The sequence below is a fragment of the Lycium barbarum genome, chromosome 3 (assembly GCF_019175385.1).
Source record: "Lycium barbarum isolate Lr01 chromosome 3, ASM1917538v2, whole genome shotgun sequence".
Lineage (NCBI taxonomy): Eukaryota > Viridiplantae > Streptophyta > Magnoliopsida > Solanales > Solanaceae > Lycium > Lycium barbarum.
Window position 1 is genome coordinate 120,164,177 of NC_083339.1, and position 14,794 is coordinate 120,178,970.

A 14,794-nucleotide genomic window follows, 5' to 3' on the forward strand; every position below is an offset into this window, starting at 1 on the left:
CATTATATGCATTAGAACATTCAAGAAAACTAAGCAAGAGAGAAGTCAAGAACAAGAGAAAAACCAAGGAGGGTTTCGGGTTTGGCTAGGAAAAATAGCCACCAAAAATATTGCTCCAAAAATTTATTTCTTGTTGATTCCCTACTAAGTCAAGGTCCCTTTGTAACTTGGTGTAGTTGGATTGGAGTGGGTAGCATTAGAATCACCAAAGTAATCATACCTCCAAGTGAAGAAGACTTGAAGAAAAGGTAAGAATTTCTACCTTTTTATTGTGTTATGAAGTTTTGATTGTGTTGTAGTATATAGAAATGTGTTGATTGTATGGAAAAATGGAAGTTTACAAAGTGGGTATGTAGTATATATGTATGGCCGTGTATATGCATGCCTTATATGCTAATGAAGAATTGAAATTATGTTGTATTCTAGTTGTAAGTATGGTGGAATTCATATTGAGAATGAAAGTTGAATAAAATTGGATGAATTGATGAAAATAGCATTTGGCCGTGTGGTATGGAGTGGTATGGAATGGAATGGATTAAGTTTGTTTAATGTGTTAGAGTGTTGTTGTGATGTTTGTAATGTAAATGAAGTTAGAATGATATAAGTTTGTATTGAATTGGAATGTAGAAACTTATGTCGTTTAGTATGATTTTCCGACATTAAGGAAATGAAGTTGTTTGGTTGTTGGTTGTGATGATCATTGATGAATTTGGAAGTTGGAAACATGTTATGAAGTTGTATGCCAAAGATTTGATGTTTTGCATAAGTTATGACTTTGGCGGAAAATTGTATATTATGTATATCGAGTGTATAACTTGAGGAAAACGATATGAAATGTTTCTAGAACTATATGGTGATGATCTTGATTGTTGATGAATGTGAAATTATTGATATTAGTGAAAGTTTGGGTTGAATTGAAGATTATGTCAACTTGTGAGAAAAATGACTAGTTGAAGGATATTTGTGTTTTTAATGTTCATTGTTGATATTGATGTTGTCGTTTGGGTTGTTGTTGATGATTTCTAACCGAGTTGAATTCTCGGGGTGCCATATGTATAGGGGAAGTGCTGCCGAAATTTCGGTAGCCAAAAATGCTTAAAGTTGTAATAATGGCATTAATAACTCACAATTGGTAAACTTGACCAATTGCAGTTTGTCGACAAAACGGGAAGTGAGTTTGGAAAGGCTTAAGGAGCGTGAAAGGTATGTAAAGCAAACCCAATTCTTCCCTTGGCATTGCCTTAGTGTATTAGGGTCGGATCCGGGCCTCGAAGGACCTCTTGGCCCTCGGAATCCGCAAGACAAAATTTCAGTTTTTCCTTCAGTAGAATTGAACCATTTTGATACGCTTTTTCTGAAATTATGCAATTGTGCTCTAAATTACTCAGAAAGTCATAGAATGTCTGTATAACCTTCGTAGATGATATTATATGTTTAGAGGGCACAATTTGCGCCCGCCGCCTTATTTGTTCTGAGGCGGGCCCACTATTTACGGTTTTGCCCCTAATGTGTTAAAGCTTCCTTTTTAAGCGATTTTTGAAAGAAATGTTTTACAGGTACAGACGACAGGTTTGCTGATCCGCACGTTTAGGATCCCATTTCTGCTATTTTGGGGCGCTCTCCTCTACAGAGCCCATCTTTTGGTACAGTCTGTCACTGCTATCTGGATATGTACTTTGTTCAGGGTATGACGGGGCCCTGTCCCGTCTTATGATTATGATATGTTCTATAGAGGTCTGTGGATACATCTGTGTGGGTTCTGTACATATGTTTGGGATACTTTGTTCTATGATGGCCTTATCGGCCTATGTGTGCCAAGTCTGCTTTTTCTGATAAATTCTGTAGCATCCACTAATATTATTATATTATTATTCTGATAATATGCTAATTTGGGTATCGGGTACGTATAGGTGCCCAGCTAGGGCACTGGTCGCGGCCCACGGGGTTGGGTCGTGACAACACTATTCGTACTGACGTCCCTTCTTGTGGACGCTGCGTTTCATGCCGCGCAGGTCAGCAGACAGGCGGATTTGATTCTTAGGGGCTCTACCAGCAGCATTTGACAATGCTCCAGTTGTTCCGGAGCCTCACTTCCTTGGTACTATTTTGTGTATATGTATATCCGGGCACGACAGTACTCAGCCCTTTCTATGTATATGTGTGCTATGTCTAGAGCCTCGTAGACAGATATGTACAGTTAGATGTCTTGTATTTGAATTGTTCGTGTCTCTGTATAATGTGATAGTAACGCTTACTAGTCTACGTTTATGATGACGCGGCTAATATTAATGCTCAGCAACAAAAAAAATGTATAGCACTATTCATACGACTTGCTAAGAGGTAAAGGTAAAATGATAGATAAGGGGTGCTCGGTACAAGTATCGGGTACTCGTCACGGCCCCTAGTCGGGTCGTGACACATATGATTCCAAAAGCTATATTTGATTTGATCCGTACGATATCCGAAAGGTACTTGATATGATTATTGCTTCGATTTTCCAAAAATGGCTTCTGAAATGTTCGTAGAAGGTTCTGTACTTCAAACGCTCATAACTTTCTCATACTAAATCGGATTGACTCGAAACTTATTTCTGAGCCTTCAGGTGTCGGTAAGTATACTTGTCCACCGAGTCTTAGAATCGATTTATGTTATATATGGATCGGGCCGAGCGTTCCTCGGTAGTAATATGTTATATATGAATCGGGCCGAACGTTCCTCGGCAGTAATATGTTATATATGGATCGGGCCGAACGTTCCTCGGTAGTAATATGTTATATATGGATCGGGTCGAACGTTCCTCGGCAGTAATGTGATATATGGATCGGGCCTTAGGTTTCACGGCACTACATTAATACATTATGATATAGGGATCGGGCCGTACGTTCCACGGTATGACACTGACACGTGACTTTCATTTATGATTTATGATGATGACATACATAACTTCCGTTTCAAAAGGCAAGTGCTTTGACGTTTTTAAAAGATCATGCTTGATTCTGGTAAATCTCTGTTTCAGTTATGATCCTCAAGTGTCAATTTGCACACCTATCTATCGAGTCTTGATTTATATGCATATAGTTTCTCACTACTCTGCTCGTGCACGCCTCAATGTGTCTTTCACTGAGTCCCGGGCCAGGATATGTTATCGTGCACATTTCACTGCATTGTTCACCGAGTCCCTCATTAGAGGGCCGGGTACGGTATATGCATATGATGATATGATTATGGCACCGAGTCCCATGATGGGCCGGGTACGGTATATGTGCATAAGATTTCATTTACCGAGTCCCTTAACGGGCCAGGTACGGTATGACTTCATTCACCGAGTCCCTCACTAGAGGGCCGGGTACGGTATGACTTCATTCACCGAGTCCCTCACTAAAGGGCCGGGTACGGTATGTATATGTATATGTATATGCATGCATGATGATATGAAAGCATGATGACATGATTTTATCCACCGAGTCCCTTAATGGGTCGGGTACGGTATGTATATGATATATGATGATCGCACGCATGATTTCATTCACCGAGTCCCATAACGGGCCGGGTACGGTATGTGATAATGATATGCATGATTTATGTTTTAAAGGCAAGAGCTTTGGCATTCTGGACAGTGTATATGTTGACACCTAATTTTGGCTCGACGTGCTTAAAATTAACGTTTTGGGGGGCCCTGATTCGTTAAAGAGCATGAAATACATTTTTTACACATTTTTACATTTTTTCAACAATTTATTGATGATTATTCTTATTTTAGGAATTTTCTCAATTTATTGTCATTTTTTCAAGAATCATTATTTTGCACATGTACAGCGTAATACTATCATTTTTTTTTGTGCAATTAATAATTGTTTCTTAATTTTACAGCAATACATTTTCATATCATAGACATTAATGTTTATATTTTATACTTGCGTTATTATATACATGTATTAATTAACTATATTTTAGTACAGTCTGACAGTGCAGAGAAAATCGGAGTAACTAATTTTTTAACGCAGAGTAAAATCCGATCAAGTCAAGGTTTCATCATTTTTTTTTTTAAAAAGGATTAAGGTAAGCATTGAGGAGACAAAAGGGTGCAATCTTCTAATCTTTGGACAAAACAGGGGCCATTTTGCATTATAAGAAAAGGGAGGGGTATTCATCTTCTACATAATACACACACACAAACACTCAGATTGCTAAACGTAATAAAAACATTTCCCATCTCCCTCCACTCTCCAGCCGCCATCTCCCGCACACCACCACTCCACTGAACCCACAGCCGACCACCACCGTCTCCACCACCAGCCACGAAACCAGCCCACAACACCCCGCTTCGTCCTCCCCCTCCCGCTGCTCCGGCGAGGAGCTCCATCTCCGGTGAACCGGAGCCGCCGCGCGACCACCAACGCGCAACCTCATTCCCTTCCCCCTCTTCTCCACCCTTTCTGCCATTCATAGATTCATCTCGATCTGTAAAATTAAAAGATACCATGGTCATAATGTCTAATAACTAGAAATGTTTTTCAGTTTTGAAACCACAATCTATTTTATGAAACTCCATTTCTTCTCTTGCATTTTGTTTAAATATTTTGGGGTAGTCTTGGGCAGATACACAACATCAATGGAGTTACACATGTAATCAGTATCTCTTTTTCTTCTGGAAGTGGGTCTAATTTGGGATTTAGCGTCAATGGTGCTTCTGTGGAGATTTAATCCTCAAAGTTGAGATTTGACGTCGATCTTCTTGCTCTGAAAATAGTGATGAAATGGTGCTGAGAATGGTGCGAAAATGGTGCTGAAATGGTGCTAAAATGGTGCTAAAATGGTGCTGAAATGGTGCTAAAATGGTGCTGAAATGGTGCTAAAATGGTGCAGAAATAGTGCTGAGAATGGTGCTGAAATGGTGCTAAAATGGTGCTGAAATAGTGCTGAAAATGTGCTGAAAATGGTGTTAAAATGGTGCAGAAATGGTGCTGAAATAATGCTGAAATGGTGCTGAAAATGGTGCTAAAATGGTGCTGAAATAGTGCTGAAATGGTGCTGAAAATGGTGCTGAAATTGTGCTAAAATGGTGCTGAAACTGGTCTAAAATTACGGTGAAACTGGTCTAAAATTGTGCTGAAAATGATTTGATCTATAGCTGCATTAGCTGCTGAAAAAAAACAGCTAAAATGGACCAGTTTTGCAAGTAATTTGTTGTTGCATTATGTGCTGAAATGCAGCAAAAGAAATGCCTACACAGTGACCAATTTGCTGCTGCATTTTGTGCTGAAATACAACTTAAATAACCCCCCGAAAATACAGCAAAATGCACAAAGAAATGGCCAATCTGCTGTTGCATTAGAGTGCTGAAAATGCAGCCTCAAATGCACCAAAAATCTAGCAAAATGGCCATACTTTAGGTGTTGAAATACAGCCTCAAATGCACTTTCATTTTTTGGCAATTCTGAGCTACATTCTGCAACTAAGGAGATCCTCCTCCATGAATATGGCCGATGAAGAAATTTCCGTCGATTTCCAAGGCCTTCCATGTACAAAGACGGGTTTTTATTTTAATTTTATTCATTATTTTTTTAATTCATCCGATAATTATTTATTTTCTTACTAACATTTTATTAAGTCTCATGCAGGCATCCGGAGTTACTTTTGAAGATGACACTCAAAAGAAGTTCAAATAGCTTCTTAAATTCTTTGTTTATATTTTTTTTTACATTCTTAAATTATGCAAGCATAAAATATAGTGAAACTTTACTTTTTAGGGTGCAGGTTGGTGGTATTTATTTATGATCTGCTTATGTGATTTAAATTTTATATGTTTTAGACAAATTAACATTAGACAGTTCTTATTTTTCGTAGCTAATATTCTTATAGTTATCACGTTTCGCTAGAGTTTTAATTCAATAGCTTAGCACACTTAAGTAAATAAATAGGGTGATTTGCCTCAATATTTAGTCTTTAGAATGTACTCTCATAATTAATTGATTAGGCGTACATACTTCGCTAGTTAAATTAGTTAACTCACCTTGAGTGCAAAATAAATTTCATGTCCATTCCTTATACCCTTTTCACATACCCAAGCTTCTAAGTTGCACATAACTTTTTTTTAAATAATTATTATATCACATATGTTTAAATCTGTTTTTTTTTTCATTCAAAAGCAAACCGTTCATTGTTAAGTAAATACCTTTATAATATATTCATTTAAAGCTAAAAATTTTAGCCACTGTAATTGCGCACTTTATTTACTTGTAAATTATCACGTAATGCGTATTTTTATACATATGTAAATACTTACACCTTTTACTACATAAACATTCATGTTAGTTATTCTTAGTCTAAATTCTATTAATTTTTGTAAATAATAATCAAGCCTTTTACACATCCCTCGTATAGTTAAATTGGTCCAGTCGGGAACCACATTTGTGGATTCTGAAGGATGCCTAACACCTTCCCTTCGGAATAATTTGAACCCTTACCTAGAATCTCACTTATTTTCGTAGACCATGTTAAGCTGCATATATTAATAATTTATAGGTACCCTAGTATACCTTAAATGCTAGGTAGCGACTCTGTACATAATTAATTATTTCAGAGCTCCATAAGTTGTGCTTTGTTTAGCCTCGGTTAAAATGGGGTACAACAACATGGCGACTCTGCTGGGGACACTTAGGTTCTAACCATATGGACTCAATTTGTTATTCGAGGTATGTTGTCTTTATTTGAATTTTTCTTTATTTTACTTGCCTGTATTTATTCGTCATGTATATCCTTTCCCTTGTTCCCTTATTTGTTTACGTACATATCTGCTTTTAATTTCATACATTGTATTATTGCCTTTTTTACTAGCAAGTTTTATTTACCATACTCATTTTTTACTTTATTGTAAATTATGCATCTTGCTTTTACTGTTTCTCTTTGATTGCTATCTTTTGGTGATTTTATATTAATATTCATATGTGTTATCGGTTTATATAAAATGGCATGCCGTTCATATTTCCTCCACTTCTGGAAAACTCACACTATCACACGTACACGCGAGGTGTGTTTTGCGCACCTGCGATTTTTTTTTCGTAGAATCCAAATTTTAGGAGAGTTGGCGTATGTGCGGGGTGCCCGAGTAACGGGGACCGCGTAGCCTTCTCACTCGAGTAGTCCGCTCGGGAGCCTTGTGTCATAGAAAAACCAACTCTTAGAATTCCTAGGTTACTGTACATCCCATTTTGCAGTTATTTTTAGCTAGGTTGAATTTTATCTTTTATTTCGAACATTTTTTTCATTTTTCACATACTCTTTATTTGTTACATGTTTTTTTTAAAATAAATATTGTTGTTATTTTCTTTGCACTACCTTAGCATTTTATCTAACTATTTTTTAGTTGACTTGCGTTGAACCCTGCATTTTGTAAAATGTTTTTTCTTTAATCATGCATTTTATACCCTATTTGCAACGAACTACGCGCACCTGATTCTCATCAAAGATGAGATACGTAGGCAACCCTTTTTGAGTTCGGTACCCCCATTCAAAAAATACAAAAATATTTTTTAGATTCATATCTTTGACTTGGTTGGTACCAACACAGTTAGAATGTGCATAGGAAAGAAACAAGTAACAATCAATATGATGGAGAGGACTGACTTCGTGGTAAACTATAGATTTTTTTGGTACCTCTCATTCACACTTTAAGTGACACTTGAAAATTCTCTTGCATGCTTGTAAGACAAGAACAAAACCGATCTCATCGTTTCATGTGCATTGTGTGGTGAGCTTTAGATAGCGTTCAGTTGCATTGCATTGTGATCTAGAACTTGGCCTGAATGTCTGTTGAGGCGAAATTATGAGTAACACTCAGCATAGAAAAGGATCGTAGGCCTTCTTTGACCCGTTTGAGCCTTTCTAGCCTACCAATGACATTATCCCTAGCATTCCCCCTTTGAGACTAAAGCCTTTTCTTTTACCACCACATCATAAGCCTATATCATTTCTGAGTGCATACATGCACTATCTCTCTCTTGGCCCAACCTCCCTGAGCGTACTAAAAAACGTGCAACTGCGGATAGAGATTTGAGCTGAAGCTTAAAAAAAAAAAAAAAAAAAAAAGGATTCGACCGTCCCAGAAAAACAAAGGCTAAGAACGACCTCCAAAGCAAGAAGGAGCCCACACACACAAAAAAAAAAAAAAAAAAAAAAAAATCAGTCATTCAGAATCTCGGACATACAACCCGTTATTTCTTTTTTATTTTTTCACACTCAGGCATACAACCTGGAATTACTATCAAGACCTCGGGCATGCAACCCAGGTCAATTCCCTTAATCCCCACAGAGTTTCGGGCATACAACCCTAAACACAAAAAAAAAAAAAAAAAAAAAAGCGAAAAAAGGGTTTTAACTTGCAAAAGAGGTCGCACAAGTACAAAAGAAAGGGACAATAAAACAAAGTGTCAGAGCACACAAATACTGAGCACAGACATAGTGCAACGGTTAGGGAAGAATTAGTCACTCCTTACCCAAATAATATCCTACCCTTTTCCCAAGCCTACATTACAACACCATAACAAGCCCTACGTGATTCTATGCTAAGGTTTCTCTCATTAGTGGATACTTACATGACGACCAAGCTTATTGTATCACAATTGCAAGCATTGAACATCTTTCTCAGTTTGAGTGTACTTCTCTAGACGTCCCAAAGTTCAAAAATACTGAATACGTGTGAAAAGGGACTTTCTTTCTGGTGAGGGCACTTGAAACATGAGGGTAGGTATAGTTCAGAGTCTTTGTTTGAAACAAAATGAACCGATCTTGTCGATCCTTAGGTATGTCTGAGGTACCACTTGAAGCTGTAGGAATTATCAATAAGTCGATCTTGGTTTGTTGGACGATAAATAATGTTGAATTCTTATGCACAATACTGATTGTTGGTACCAACTGAAGTCGAGGCATGTTATATCAATCATTGTTATTATTTAAAAAAAAAAAATTGTTGTATTTTGCTTTCGTGATTTTGCTATTTTTTTCTTAATGTTTTATTTTTTATTGTTGCACAATAAATATAGTTCAATGTTGTTGTGTTGTTACTAACTCTATGAGGTATCCACATCTGGTCTTACCATGAAAGATCCTCGTATTTCTCCGCTGAAGCATGAAATTGGGAGAACATTTTTGAGTAGCTTAAAAAAAAAAAAAAAAAAAAAAAAAACCCGCAAGTGCACATCGCATTTCGCGGGAAGTATGCAAATTTTTGTTTGTTTTCTAAACTGGGACAAAAATTTTGAGGGGGCCCTCAAAAATTCCACCAATGGCGCATTTCGAGAGAAAAGGCACGGGCTCGACCTGCCCCACAGTAGGACACTGCATTGGCTCGTCCAGCCCCACAATAGGACACCAAGGGCGTCATAGTCTAAAGGCATCATTCTCATCGCCTAAAGGCACCATTTCATGGCCCAAGGACCTTACCTTCTGCACTTCATTCGCGCCGAAGCAAAGGCGTTACCCTCCACACCTGCATTGCTTTATTGTTTTCAAATGCCCCTGCGTATGCTCGCAGCCGCATTGCACTGCACCTGCATTGCATTATTTATTTTTCAAATGCCCCTGCGTATGCTCGCGGCCGCATTGCACTGCATCTGCATAAGGCTGAGCACTGCCTTCATATGTTTCATGGGCCATGCACCGCCCTTTGTAATTTCTGCATAAGGCTGAGCACCGCCTTTCATATGATGCACGGGCTGCGCACCGCCCTTCGCATCGCTTTCATATGTTACATGGGCCATGCACCGCCCTTTGTAATTTCTGCATAAGGCTGAGCACCGCTTTTCATACGATGCACGGGCTGCGCACCGCCCTTCGCATCGCTTTCATATGTTACATGGGCCATGCACCGCCCTTTGTAATTTCTGCATAAGGCTGAGCACCACCTTTCATATGATGCACGGGCTGCGCACCGCCCTTCACATCGCTTTCATATGTTACATGGGCCATGCACCGCCCTTTGTAATTTCTGCATAAGGCTGAGCACCGCCTTTCATACGATGCCCGGGCTGCGCACCGCCCTTCACATCGCTTTCATATGTTACATGGGCCATGCACCGCCCTTTGTAATTTTTGCATAAGGCTGAGCACCGCCTTTCATATGATGCGCGGGCTGCGCACCGCCCTTCGCATCACTTTCATATGTTACATGGGCCATGCACCGCCCTTTGTAATTTTTGCATAAGGCTGAGCACCGCCTTTCATATGATGTGCGGGCTGCGCACCGCCCTTCGCATCGCTTTCATATGTTACATGGGCCATGCACCGCCCTTTGTAATTTCTGCATAAGGCTGAACACTGCCTTTCACATGATGCATGGGCTGCGCACCGCCCTTTGCATCTCTTTCATATGTTACATGGGCCATGCACCGCCCTTTGTAATTTGCACCGCCTTTCATATGATGCATGGGCTGCGCACCGCCCTTCGCATCGCTTTCATATGTTACATGGGCCATGCACCGCCTTTTGTAATTTGAACCGCCTTTCATATATTACATGGGCCATGCACCGCCCTTTGTGATTTCTGCATAAGGCTGAGCACCGCCTTTCATGTTGCATGGGCTATGCACCGCCCTTTTAAGTTTCTGCATAAGGTTGAGCACCGTCTTTCATATATTACATGGGCCATGCACCGCCCTTTGTAATCTCTGTATAAAGCTGAGACCGCCTTTCATATGCTGCCTGGGCTGCGCACCGCCCTTTCAATTTTCTGCATAAGGCTGAGCACCGCCTTTCATATGTTGCATGGGCTGTGCACCGCCCTTTTGTAATTTTTGCATGGGTTGCGCACCGCCCTTTTGTAATTTCTGCATAAGGCTGAGCACCGCCTTTCATATGTTGCACGGGCCGTGCACCGCCCTTTGAAAATTTCTGCATAAGACATCGCACCGCATCTGCCTTATTTTATTATTGTTTTCTTAATGCCCCATACGTATGCTCGCAGCCGCATTGCACCGCACCTGCATTTCTTTATTGTTTTCAAATGCCCCTGCATATGCTCGCAGCCGCATTGTACTGCACCTGCATTGTTTTATTGTTTTCAAATGCCCCTGCGTATGCTCGCAGACGCATTGCACCGTACCTGCATTTGTTTGTTTTAAATGCCCTGCGTATGCTCGCAGACGCACTGCACATACATTGCATCATTGCTTTGCGAATGCTCGCAAACACTGCACATGCATTGCATTATCACTTTCAGATACCCTTCAAACGCATTGCATCATGCCGGCTTAAAAAAAAAAAAAAAAAAAAAAAGGGCGTTACATAACACGACCGTTCTTCATCCTACACTTGCTAGGACCATTCTGATAACACTGGGGCAAAATTTTGATTGGACGATCAAAATTTGCCACAACATCCATTAGTTATCACCTTTTGAACTACATTGACCTGATTCTCGTGATTGACGAGATATGTAGGAAGCTCTATGCAGAGTTCGGTCACATCGGGACGAGAATCATTCTTTCCCCAGCAAGTATACAATCCTTCCCTTTTTATCATTTTTCTTTTTATCGCAACCTTGCCGACGGACTGAGAGTATTGTCAAAGCTCTACCAACGTCTGGCCACTTTCTCCGTACATATCCTTTTAGCAATTCTTTGTCGAGCCAAAATAGGCTAAATGTCAACGTCTTCGTCCGAAAACTCTTTCATCATCTCCGGTCGAAGAGGGACAAGTTGTTGACACCTAATTTTGGCTCGATGTGCTTAAAATTAACGTTTTTGGGGGCCCTGATTCGTTAAAGAGCATGAAATACATTTTTTACACATTTTTACATTTTTTTCAACAATTTATTGATGATTATCCTTATTTTAGGAATTTTCTCAATTTATTGTCATTTTTTCAAGAATCATTATTTTGCACATGTACAGCGTAATACTATCATTTTTTTTTGTGCAATTAATAATTGTTTCTTAATTTTACAGCAATACATTTTCATATCATAGACATTAATGTTTATATTTTATACTTGCGTTATTATTTATACATGTATTAATTAACTATATTTTAGTACAGTCTGACAGTGCAGAGAAAATCGGAGTAACTAATTTTTTAACGCAGAGTAAAATCCGATCAAGTCAAGGTTTCATCATTTTTTTTTAAAAAAGGATTAAGGTAAGCATTGAGGAGACAAAAGGGTGCAATCTTCTATTCTTTCGACAAAACAGGGGCCATTTTGCATTATAAGAAAAGGGAGGGGTATTCATCTTCTACATAATACACACACACAAACACTCAGATTGCTAAACGTAATAAAAACATTTCCCATCTCCCTCCACTCTCCAGCCGCCATCTCCCGCACACCACCACTCCACTGAACCCACAGCCGACCACCACCGTCTCCACCACCAGCCACGAAACCAGCCCACAACACCCCGCTTCGTCCTCCCCCTCCCGCTGCTCCGGCGAGGAGCTCCATCTCCGGTGAACCGGAGCCGCCGCGCGACCACCAACGCGCAACCTCATTCCCTTCCCCCTCTTCTCCACCCTTTCTGCCATTCATAGATTCATCTCGATCTGTAAAATTAAAAGATACCATGGTCATAATGTCTAATAACTAGAAATGTTTTTCAGTTTTGAAACCACAATCTATTTTATGAAACTCCATTTCTTCTCTTGCATTTTGTTTAAATATTTTGGGGTAGTCTTGGGCAGATACACAACATCAATGGAGTTACACATGTAATCAGTATCTCTTTTTCTTCTGGAAGTGGGTCTAATTTGGGATTTAGCGTCAATGGTGCTTCTGTGGAGATTTAATCCTCAAAGTTGAGATTTGACGTCGATCTTCTTGCTCTGAAAATAGTGATGAAATGGTGCTGAGAATGGTGCGAAAATGGTGCTGAAATGGTGCTAAAATGGTGCTAAAATGGTGCTGAAATGGTGCTAAAATGGTGCTGAAATGGTGCTAAAATGGTGCAGAAATAGTGCTGAGAATGGTGCTGAAATGGTGCTAAAATGGTGCTGAAATAGTGCTGAAAATGTGCTGAAAATGGTGTTAAAATGGTGCAGAAATGGTGCTGAAATAATGCTGAAATGGTGCTGAAAATGGTGCTAAAATGGTGCTGAAATAGTGCTGAAATGGTGCTGAAAATGGTGCTGAAATTGTGCTAAAATGGTGCTGAAACTGGTCTAAAATTACGGTGAAACTGGTCTAAAATTGTGCTGAAAATGATTTGATCTATAGCTGCATTAGCTGCTGAAAAAAAACAGCTAAAATGGACCAGTTTGCAAGTAATTTGTTGTTGCATTATGTGCTGAAATGCAGCAAAAGAAATGCCTACACAGTGACCAATTTGCTGCTGCATTTTGTGCTGAAATACAACTTAAATAACCCCCCGAAAATACAGCAAAATGCACAAAGAAATGGCCAATCTGCTATTGCATTAGAGTGCTGAAAATGCAGCCTCAAATGCACCAAAAATCTAGCAAAATGGCCATACTTTAGGTGTTGAAATACAGCCTCAAATGCACTTTCATTTTTTGGCAATTCTGAGCTACATTCTGCAACTAAGGAGATCCTCCTCCATGAATATGGCCGATGAAGAAATTTCCGTCGATTTCCAAGGCCTTCCATGTACAAAGACGGGTTTTTATTTTAATTTTATTCATTATTTTTTTAATTCATCCGATAATTATTTATTTTCTTACCAACATTTTATTAAGTCTCATGCAGGCATCCGGAGTTACTTTTAAAGATGACACTCAAAAGAAGTTCAAATAGCTTCTTAAATTCTTTGTTTATATTTTTTTTTACATTCTTAAATTATGCAAGCATAAAATATAGTGAAACTTTACTTTTTAGGGTGCAGGTTGGTGGTATTTATTTATGATCTGCTTATGTGATTTAAATTTTATATGTTTTAGACAAATTAACATTAGACAGTTCTTATTTTTCGTAGCTAATATTCTTATAGTTATCACGTTTCGCTAGAGTTTTAATTCAATAGCTTAGCACACTTAAGTAAATAAATAGGGTGATTTGCCTCAATATTTAGTCTTTAGAATGTACTCTCATAATTAATTGATTAGGCGTACATACTTCGCTAGTTAAATTAGTTAACTCACCTTGAGTGCAAAATAAATTTCATGTTCATTCCTTATACCCTTTTCACATACCCAAGCTTCTAAGTTGCACATAACTTTTTTTTAAATAATTATTATATCACATATGTTTAAATCTGTTTTTTTTTTCATTCAAAAGCAAACCGCTCATTGTTAAGTAAATACCTTTATAATATATTCATTTAAAGCTAAAATTTTTAGTCACTGTAATTGCGCACTTTATTTACTTGTAAATTATCACGTAATGCGTATTTTTATACATATGTAAATACTTACACCTTTTACTACATAAACATTCATCTTAGTTATTCTTAGTCTAAATTCTATTAATTTTTGTAAATAATAATCAAGCCTTTTACACATCCCTCGTATAGTTAAATTGGTTCAGCCGGGAACCACATTTGTGGATTCTGAAGGATGCCTAACACCTTCCCTTCGGAATAATTTGAACCCTTACCTAGAATCTCACTTATTTTCGTAGACCATGTTAAGCTGCATATATTAATAATTTATAGGTACCCTAGTATACCTTAAATGTTAGGTGGCGACTCTGTACATAATTAATTATTTCAGAGCTCCATAAGTTGTGCTTTGTTTAGCCTCGGTTAAAATGGGGTACAACAGTATATGTTTATGTATTTCGTAAATCAGTTATGATCCTTTTATTGTGATTCCTGCCTTACATGCTCAGTACATTTTCCGTACTGACCCC

The 14,794-nt window shown here is 38.6% G+C and overlaps 1 protein-coding gene across 1 annotated transcript in view; it reads right to left on the bottom strand.

The window, feature by feature from the left end:
* LOC132631198 (uncharacterized) overlaps positions 1 to 13,325 on the bottom strand; it is a 35,604-nt gene extending 22,279 nt beyond the window's left edge. Inside the window, exons 1-3 of the mRNA XM_060346791.1 lie at positions 13,160 to 13,325; positions 12,247 to 12,534; positions 4,178 to 4,461 (exon numbers count right to left, since the gene is read on the bottom strand). Of these exons, the coding sequence (XP_060202774.1) occupies positions 4,178 to 4,461; positions 12,247 to 12,534; positions 13,160 to 13,325 (738 nt within the window). The remainder of the gene's footprint in view (positions 1 to 4,177; positions 4,462 to 12,246; positions 12,535 to 13,159) is intronic.
* Between the last annotated feature and the right edge of the window lie 1,469 nt (positions 13,326 to 14,794).